The sequence below is a fragment of the Mesitornis unicolor genome, unplaced genomic scaffold (genome assembly GCF_000695765.1).
Source record: "Mesitornis unicolor isolate BGI_N332 unplaced genomic scaffold, ASM69576v1 scaffold34771, whole genome shotgun sequence".
NCBI classification, from domain to species: domain Eukaryota; kingdom Metazoa; phylum Chordata; class Aves; order Mesitornithiformes; family Mesitornithidae; genus Mesitornis; species Mesitornis unicolor.
The window spans coordinates 18,558-28,362 of NW_010166352.1; the positions used below are offsets into that span (position 1 = coordinate 18,558).

A 9,805-nucleotide genomic window follows, 5' to 3' on the forward strand; every position below is an offset into this window, starting at 1 on the left:
ATAATAGCAAAATTAAGAGATGAGTGTTGCTGTTTTACAGCAGAACATGGCAAAACCCATTTCCTTCTGTCAGTTCTATCTTGATTACACACACAGTCACACGCTCTCTTACAAGCATACACATGCGCACACATGCTCTTGTTCTTTGTTGTTTGCTGTCTTTCCTGTGGTTTTTAACATGAGGTCACTGAAACCAGAAAAGCGGAAGAGTATAGACCACAGCATTTGAAAGCAAATGAGAATAAAGCTCTCACTTAGTGGGGAAGGAGATAAAAAAGGAGCAAAACAAAAAGCCTACCCCAATTATTCTTCTGACTGTGATAATACTTTGGTTTTCTCCCACTGACAGGTGTCTTAGTGGTAAATGTTACATGGAGGAACAAGACGTACGTGGGAACACTGCTGGACTGCACAAAGCATGACTGGGCCCCTCCTAGGTAGGCAATCATTCTGAGTCAGTTTTTTCTCTGCTCTGTTCTCACACTCAGTGTCTGTCAGAGACTGTACAGCAATAATAAAAACCAACTGGTTATAATAGAAAACATGTACCAGCGAAATGAATAATTTTCTGTTCCACACTGAAATATGTAGTAGGAGTTCTTATTTCTTTCTGGTTTGTGTTTTTGAGAGGGAAATACATGGGATTCAATTAATTTTAAAATGCATTTCTGTAAGTTTGGAAAATGTTTCTCTCCATTGTTCTAACTAGGTAGTCTTGTTCTTAACATTTTTGTCTTTTTTTAATGGCTTTCCCTTTGAGACTGTAACATTCTCATTTGGAAGAAAGACATCTTTTCTTTAACATATATGAAGGTTCTATTGTTGGAAGTGGTGGTGGGTTTGTATTTATTCACTTTGCTCCTGCTGATGAAATCTGCTTTTGTTTATATAGGTTTTGTGAATCGCCAACAAGTGACTTGGAAATGCGTGGAGGACGGGGCAGGGGAAAGCGGGCAAGGTCTGCTGCAGCTGTAGCTGTACCTGGGAATGATGTGAGTTTTGCAGAGTCCAGAGGACTTCAGAATAAGAATCGAGGTGGTGCCAATGGGAAGGGGAGGAGGGGCAGCCTTAACTCAAGTGGGCGCAGGACACCCCCAAACTGTGCCATGGACGAAGTCAAAGCCAGCCCTTCATCCACAAACAAGAGGAAAACTAAGCCTCCAATGGAGCTAGATTTGAACTCCAGTTCAGAGGACAATAAATCTGGAAAACGTGTTCGTACTAACTCTAGAAGCACTCCCACTACCCCACAGGGGAAACCCGATACTACTTTTTTGGACCAAGGCTGCTCTTCTCCAGTGCTGATTGACTGTCCTCACCCCAACTGCAACAAAAAGTACAAGCACATTAATGGATTACGATACCATCAGGCTCATGCACATTTAGACCCAGAAAACAAACTGGAGTTTGAGCCTGACAGTGAAGACAAAATTTCAGACTGTGAGGAAGCACTGAGTAATGTGGCACTTGAATGCAGTGATCCAAGCACAAATTTGCTAGGGTTTGATCCACTAAAAGCACCGATGTCTCCTTCCTCCACTGCTACCCCAGGTACCCCCAGGGGAAAAAGGGAACTGACCAGCAATGGCCCTGGTTCAGTTATCAGTTCCAAAACTGGCAAGAATTCTGGCAAAAAGAAGGTTCTGAACAATGAATTGAACAGCCTTCCAGTAATTTCTAATATGGCAGCTACACTGGATAATTGCTCAGTAGCAGATGGCAATTTGCAAACTGAAATGCCAAAATTGGAGGCTGAAGGTTTAATCGACAAGAAGAGTTTGGGTGATAAAGGCAAGAAAGCGAACAGTTGCAAAGTAGATAAAAACCTTTCCAAACTGAAGACAGCCAGGCCCATTGCCCCAGCACCAGCACCAACTCCTCCCCAGTTAATAGCTATACCTACTACAGCCTTTACAACCACCACTACAGGGACAATACCAGGACTGCCCTCTCTAACAACTACTGTTGTTCAGGCTACACCAAAGAGCCCTCCACTGAAACCTATTCAACCAAAGCCCACAATTATGGGAGAGCCAAGCACTGTAAACCCAGCTCTCACATCACTCAAAGACAAAAAGAAAAAGGAGAAGCGAAAGCTGAAGGACAAAGAAAGCAAAGAGACGGGAAGCCCCAAGATGGATTCTAAGCTGGGAAAGCTGGAGGATTCAAAAGGGTCTGGGAAGGACTTAGCTGGGCATTTTTTAAAGGACCATCTCAGCAAGAGTGAAGTGCTAGCTAATGGACTGTCAGAGTCTCAAGAGAGCAGGATGGCAAGTATTAAGGCTGAAGCTGATAAGGTTTACACGTTCACAGACAATGCGCCCAGCCCTTCCATAGGGAGTGCCTCCAGGATGGAATGCAGCACTTTGGTGAATGGACAATCTACCATGGCGCCACTGCACGTGTTGACACAAAACGGTGCAGAGAGTGTGGCCACTAAAACCAACAGCCCTGCTTACTCAGATATTTCTGATGCAGCTGATGATGGTGGCTCTGACAGCAGGTCGGAGGGCATGAGGTCAAAGGCTGGCTCTCCGTCAGATATTATATCTAATAAGGATGGTGTTGTAAAAGGACATTCTTCAACCACAGCACAGTCGGCTCAAGCAAAAGAGTCCCATTCTCCCTATTACCATGGCTACGATCCCTATTATTCCCCAAGTTACATGCACTCTGGACAGGTCAGTGCCCCAGCAGCTGGGAACAGTAGTACCCCACAGGCACTCAAGATCAAAAAAGAGGCTGAGGAAGAGGCTGAAAAGAAAGAGAAGGCAGATCCATTGGATGCCAAGAAAAGCGAAAGCACTTCCTCTAGTTTGCAGCCACAGCATCAGTCAGTAATAACGCAAAGACACCCTGCACTTGCTCAGTCACTTTATTATGGACAGTATGCCTATGGGCTCTATATGGACCAAAAGTCCTTAATGGCCTCTAACTCTGCTTACAGGCAGCAGTATGAAAAATACTATGAGGACCAGAGACTAGCAGAACAGAAAATGGCACAAACTGGAAGGGACTGTGAAAGGAAGAATGACCCCCCCTTGAAGGACATTGGAAAGGATGACAACAAGCAGAAGAATATTCCATCTGCCACTATTTCAAAGGCCCCTTCAACTCCAGAGTCCAGCAAAAACAACACTAAAATAGGGTCATCTGTCGCTAACAAAGGTGAGGATGCAAGCAAATCACAGATCCTTTCCAATCACCAGCAGCAGCTTCAGTCTGACAGTTTCAAAGTCAAACAAATGGAGAACCACCAGCTCATAAAGGAGGCTGTGGAGATGAAGTCTGTTATGGACTCCATGAAGCAAACTGGAGTAGATCCAACCACAAGATTTAAACAGGTGAGATCACAGGATATGAAACAAGATTGTCTTGATTTATCCTTAAGTCATGTGAGATTTTGTCCCTGATTCTGATATGTTCTTTGCAGCCAAACAAGCTCCACCATCCTTTTTTCATGCTGGATAGTACTATAGTCTGTGAATAGACCAACAGACCTTTCAGTTGAGCTGCTTGAAAAGAATTAAAAAAAGATCTAGCAAGGTGGTGACAGAACCCAGGCTTAAGGCATGAAAAGACTGTTTAAGACTCTTTTAAATTGCATGCATGAATAAAATAGAATTAGATTTCTCTTTTAGATGTAAATTCTAAGCAATTTGCTTAGCTCAGAAATGAGAAATTTCAAGCAAAATAAGCAGCTTTCATTGTGAGAGGACTTAAAAGTAGATTTGAAACATGGTTTGAAGTGTTTCTTTTTTTGTTAAATGACAGTCGGCATTTACTAAAGATGGGTGAGCTGGCTCTTTGAAGAGTTGGCTTGGAGCTCGGCTCTTTATCTTAACCGAAGGTGACCTTTTGAAACAGTTAAGTTCCCCTTCTCTCCTCAACCAACCTCAAGCCCCTACAGACCTACACAATGGATGAAATCTTCTCTCCACTGAAGTCGGTGATAGTTTTGCCATTGACTTCAGTGGCGCCAGGATTTGATGACTGACCTTCCTAGATGTCATAGTGCCTTCGTTCAAGACAATGCAACTGTCTCTGTGCTCTGAACTGAAGCCTCAAGGCTGGATGCTTTCATGTTTGGGTGTACAGTACATCCCAGACATCATCCTTAAGGGCTGTCTTTAAAAATATGGCGGGGTCAGGTGAGTGGGAGTTAGGGAGCTCTAAAGAAAGTGGGATGGTACAGCCCTGAGTAGGAGAATATTTCTTCTGATTCAAATACTCATTTGAATCAGAATGTCTAAGCATCTAGTTGTATGCCTATGTTTCTGTTGCATGTGCTATAAATGTGTATCAACTGGAGACAGTGTTTACAATTAGCTTTTGCATATTCCATATTAGAAAAAAAAGTCTTCCTGTTGCTGCTCAGTACTGATCTGATGTAGTCTTTCAAACAGCTCACCTACCTAGTTCTGGAATATGTTTATAAACTGGTCTATATAATAAGTTATGCAAAAGTGTATTTGTGGTATCCTGTACATGTTCTTTAAAACATGTGGTCCCAGTCCTGTAAATACGCAACCCATGTGTAATTTTGCAAACTTGAAATAAGACTGTCAGATGAAGAAGCTCGCCTTAATGTCTGATTTCTACTGATTCTTAAATGTTTGTAGTATCAGAGCCAGCATTAGCATCTTTCCAGCTAGATCAGTTTTTCAAGTTCATTGTTCCAGATAATTTTAAGTGCTCTGGCATATCATTAGCCATCTTTAATTTTGTGGTTCACAGATATTTTTTGCTGTCTAGTGGGAAAATCTCTCTGTGGGCTTTAATTAAAATGTTTTATGAATAGCGTGGTTTCAGAACTGTGGTACAATGCATATGTATTTCATGATTAAACTAGTTAAATGCATGGAGAAGGATATAAGATGAAGCAATTGAATTAAGTTTTGATAATAGTCTCTTGCTCTTTCATGGGAATATTGGTTAGACTTTGAGCTCAAGGCATGCTGTAGCAAGCAAACCTTTCGTCTATACAATAGGGATATGTTATTAAAATAGCTATTAAAAATACATTAACTGAAGTGTGGGAAATATCAATATCTTATTTCAACATCTAAGTTCAGAATATTTTTTTTTTCTCCTCCACATTAGGATCCGGATTCACGAACATGGCATCATTATGTCTATCAACCCAAATACCTTGATCAGCAAAAATCAGAAGAACTTGATCGTGAGAAAAAATTAAAAGAAGACAGCCCTAGAAAAACACCTAACAAGGAAAGTTCCCTGCCTAACCTTCCTGTGTCATTATCAAGCATTAAAGAAGAGCCTAAAGAAGTCAAGCGTTCTGATTCTCTATCAGTGGATGAGAGCAAGATAAAAAATGATGATCGAAAGACTCCTGTAAATTGGAAGGACTCTCGGGGTGCTAGAGTAGCAGTTTCCTCACCAATGAGTCAGCATCAGCCATATATCCAGTACTTGCATGCTTATCCTTATCCACAGATGTACGATCCCAACCATCCAGCCTATCGCGCAGTCTCTCCTGTCCTAATGCACAGCTATCCTGGTACGTATTCTGAATTTGCCTTTCACGCGCAGTAAAGTCTGCATTTTAATATTTCTGTTAGTAGCTAGGGTAAATTAGAAGCATCATGGGTGACGTTTGTTTTGCATGTGCTTCCACTAGGGAAAGTTTTGTAGCTGAAACTGATTTAATACAAGATATTCCTTTTATGAACTGTCACAATTCCCAGCTACAGTTTTTTCACCCCTTGACAGTGTGCTATTGCTGTTAGACTGACAGATAGTTTATTGCCTATAAAAATATTCTAAGCACTTACTGTCAGAACCATTATAGTTAGTATTCTTTTCACTTAAAGAGGACCAATAAATGTCTGAAATGGCTATCAGCTCAACCCTCTTTATAACCTCCATTCATCAGGGTAAATTATCTGAAGAAATTGAAGAGCAAAGATGCTGTTTGATAGTCACATGATCCACTTTTTATGCCTCTGTCCTGACATTCCCTCCTCCCACCTTGATATAACCGAAATGTAAAAGCAGTAACTTTATGTGGTATTTGTTGTTTACCTGCAGGGGCCTATCTTTCTCCGGGATTTCATTATCCAGTTTATGGGAAGATGTCTGGGAGAGAAGAGGCAGAGAAAGTCAGTACCAGTCCGAGCATCAATGCGAAATCAACCACTGAGTCCAAAGCACTGGATTTGCTCCAGCAGCATGCCAGCCAGTATCGCAGCAAGTCCCCCATTGTAAGGCTTCATCTGTTGGTGCTGAAGAGTGGTACATATGGGGAGGGGTAGAGAACATCATTTTAAGAAGCACAGAGTCTGGCATCAAGTGTAAAATAAAAGAAGTCAGGATGCTTCTGTGGCATAAACTGGAAGTGACATATGTAACAGTTCTGTACTCGGAGTCTTTTTATCTTGAATGAATGGAGTCATACAGAAGCATAGATTCAGAGATACCTCCTGGTGTACAGTTTATTGCAATTAAACAGTAAGCTCCTGTTTGAAAACAGATCATGAAATGAGAAGTTGGGCTGTGGGATTTGGTAATACCGCCTCCCTGTATTTGCCACATCTTCCATATAGCAGATTACCAGCTGCCCTTTCTGAAAATTTCCACATGGAGCAAACACTGTTATTTTACTTTCAGATAAGGTGGGTGCTAGTTTTAATTGTGAGCAAGTTGCTGACTCTGAATCTGTTTTTAAAAGGGCTTTCTTGCTATTCAGGCAGGCTTGATTACCAGAGTGCATTAAAAAGAGCTGAGGGTTCATTTCCATCAGCTTTCAGCAGCTCAACTAGGTTGTTCATGCATTGGCAAGTCAGCCAAGCTTAAGGGAGCCCAAAACTAGAAGCCATCATGGTGGCTTCAAAATGCAGTGTGTGGCCTCAAAACCTCAGTACCCTGGAAAAATCTTTGATTAGCCAGATACATAATCTTTAGATCAAGTACAAATTATGCAGTAGAGGTACTTCTTCTTCAGAAAAAAAAACCAGCTTTATCATCTGAATTTAGAAGGTTGTTGCAGGGTAATTACAAGTGTGGTTTTACAGTGATTTTTGTCCCTTTAAAAGATTCTCACATTAGTTTTCTTTCACTTTTTATTACTAGCCTGTGGAAAAATCAGCAGCTGAGCGTGAACGGGAAGCAGAAAGGGAACGAGACCGCCATTCCCCTTTCAGCCAGCGGCATCTTCATACTCACCATCACACACATGTTGGAATGGGTTACCCCCTTATACCTGGGCAGTATGACCCATTTCAAGGTGAGAAGATTTCCAGTCGTGGGCTTAGCTTGCCTCATGGAGTTGTTACCTTGACATTGGAAACTTGCCTGCATGAAATGCTTTGAATTGAGATTGTTAAGTCAGAAGTGCTTTACATTTAGGAAGAAGGCTTGAAAATTCACAGCATGGAGTAAGAGCAAATTAATAGCTTCATGCCTCAGAAATACTAAGGGTCTTTTTTTCCAAAATTGTGTGTTAGAGCATTATTAAAGATGTACCAGTTAGGCTGTTATTCACATGAATGTTTTGATTCCTATTGCAAACTGACATTAACTGGCTGAAAGACAGTAAAAACCCCAAACCAAACAACCTTGTTTTTGTATAATTAGTATTGTGAAAGCAATGGAAGAAGTATAGCAAAGACAAAAGCTTTTTATACTGAACATATTTTATGTACAAGGCATTGCAGTCACAAGGGTTTGAGCTTGTTATAATTTGACCATCTGAAAGAGGACTCTAGATTTTGTCAAATGCAGTGCACAAAGTTGCAGTCAAGGAAAAAGCAGCACAGTAAGACACAATTTCATTCTCCCTAGGTTTTATACCAGTCTTTTTGACTGTTTTTTTCTAACTCTGGACTCTAGCTGAATTAAAAAGAGATTGCCTCCCATGCAGCAAAGTACATGCTGCCACAATTGATGGCTAAATGACATTTATTCATTATGTTCACTTGGTCCCTCAGCAGTTATTTTCCTGTGTTAAGGTCCTGACATTTCTTAGTTTGATACAGTGATTCCATATGCCTTTTGGGATGCATTGTGCTTGTTCAGTAGGAAAACTGTAAAAATTATAAGTTACTATGAAAGTATTGTATTCTGAGCAGCTGGCATGTTGTTTCCATAATTCACTGTGACTTTTGATTCTCATTGTTTCCTGGTACCTGTTATTTCTACTGAGCTTCCTATTCAGGAACTCATACAGACCACTTAGCATCATGCAGTACAGTACTTGGAAAGGAGTACAATAAGCAGAAATGCTGTATTTTCTTGTAAAATATCTCTCAAGAACAATTCAGTTCACTATATAAAGGTATATTGATCATGCTGGGCAGAGGGTCTGGAACACTGTTGCATGAAACATTTGCCATTTAGGCAGTGTTAAAACTCCACCATTTTCTGATCGTGGGGTTTTTTGTCTGTTTGCTGTAACTACCTAACATTTCTCTGAGCCAAAGAAAGCCATAAAAACCAGAAGTACATCAACATTCCTTCCTTTCTTCTTTCCCTCAGGATTGACCTCTGCTGCCCTTGTTGCTACTCAGCAGGTGGCTGCACAGGCATCTGCATCTGGTATGTTTCCTGCACAAAGAAGGTAAATAGCCAGTAAATTTTTAATTGTATACCTTAACATAGAGAGGAGAAAGCAAATCATAGATTTTATAGCTTGATGGTCTGTAGTTCCTTGTATGACACAGTTTTTACAGATGAAGAAAAAGTTGGGACTTGGAGTTAATTGTAGTTTTATTCTCTCTGAGGTGATTTTTTTCTTTATTTGTGTCCTTTAACTCCAACATAGACCATTAAGAAGGAACAAATAGTCTGTCTTCTGAGATCTTCCACAGACATGTTTTAAGGATCAGTATTAAAATAAAGCATGTGATTATGAAATACCATTTAACATCCAGATTTTTTATAAAAGGTGTTTCAAGTTCATGTTCAGTAAGATACATGTATTACCAGGAAAAAGTGAGATTTTATCTATTCTGCAAGTCTGCCTGGTTTGCTGATTTTGCTTTCAGAGAGGTACGGTTGGGAGTCCATTAGAGGTGTCATCATATTTACGTTACCTACCCATTCCATGCATTTGCGTCTTGGTTATTTACTAGGTTTTCAGCAAATTTACTCTTTAACCATCATCTTTACTCTGCAAGAGGAAAAAGGACTATTCTGTAGTACGATCCCATCTCAAACGAAAAACCCAAAGCATCCTTAACATTAGGGTTTCTTTCATCCCTGCCATATTAAACCTCAAAGTTTAATGTATTAAATAGTACTGTAACATTGCATGGTTTTGGGCATCTTTATGAAAGCTGATTCTGAAAACAAGTGACTATGTGAGGCTCTAAGCTGGAATTATTTGAGTGAGAAAGGTTCGGAGCCCAGAAAGAGCTGGTGGATGCCAGGGTGTCAGCACTTGGAGATAAATCCTGGCACAGGTTACTTGTTAGTGTGTTGTTCCTGGCAGAGGAGGGATGGAGGACAAGGCTTGCTGTCTTTCCTTCTTGAGATTGAGAGTACTGTGCAGATTTCATTTCATGGTGTATCCAAGGTGCTGAAGAAACCTTAGAGGAAAGGATACTGTGTACTAAAATGTTCTTCTTTCACTTTTCAGAGAATAATGAATTTGGGGATGTACATTGTCATGTGACTGGATCACATGAAGAAGCGCTTTATTACAGACATCAGTTCCATGGTGTTAATTTGAAATGCCTTAATGGCAGGCTAAAACCAGTCATTTCATTTTTGTAAATTGCAGATTTTATCACAGAGTAACAAATGTTGCTGTAATTAGACTTCTGTTTTTATATATATATATATG

The 9,805-nt window shown here is 40.5% G+C and overlaps 1 protein-coding gene across 1 annotated transcript; it reads left to right on the forward strand.

Moving 5' to 3' along the window:
• Positions 1-349: 349 nt before the first annotated feature.
• On the forward strand, positions 350-9,644 carry ZNF608 (zinc finger protein 608; the record flags this gene model as incomplete). Its single annotated transcript, XM_010194936.1, has 7 exons — positions 350-437; positions 893-3,344; positions 5,104-5,521; positions 6,052-6,224; positions 7,093-7,246; positions 8,497-8,578; positions 9,599-9,644. Coding segments are annotated over 7 exons (3,374 nt in total), but the record flags the coding sequence as incomplete, so codon positions are not given.
• Positions 9,645-9,805: the final 161 nt, after the last annotated feature.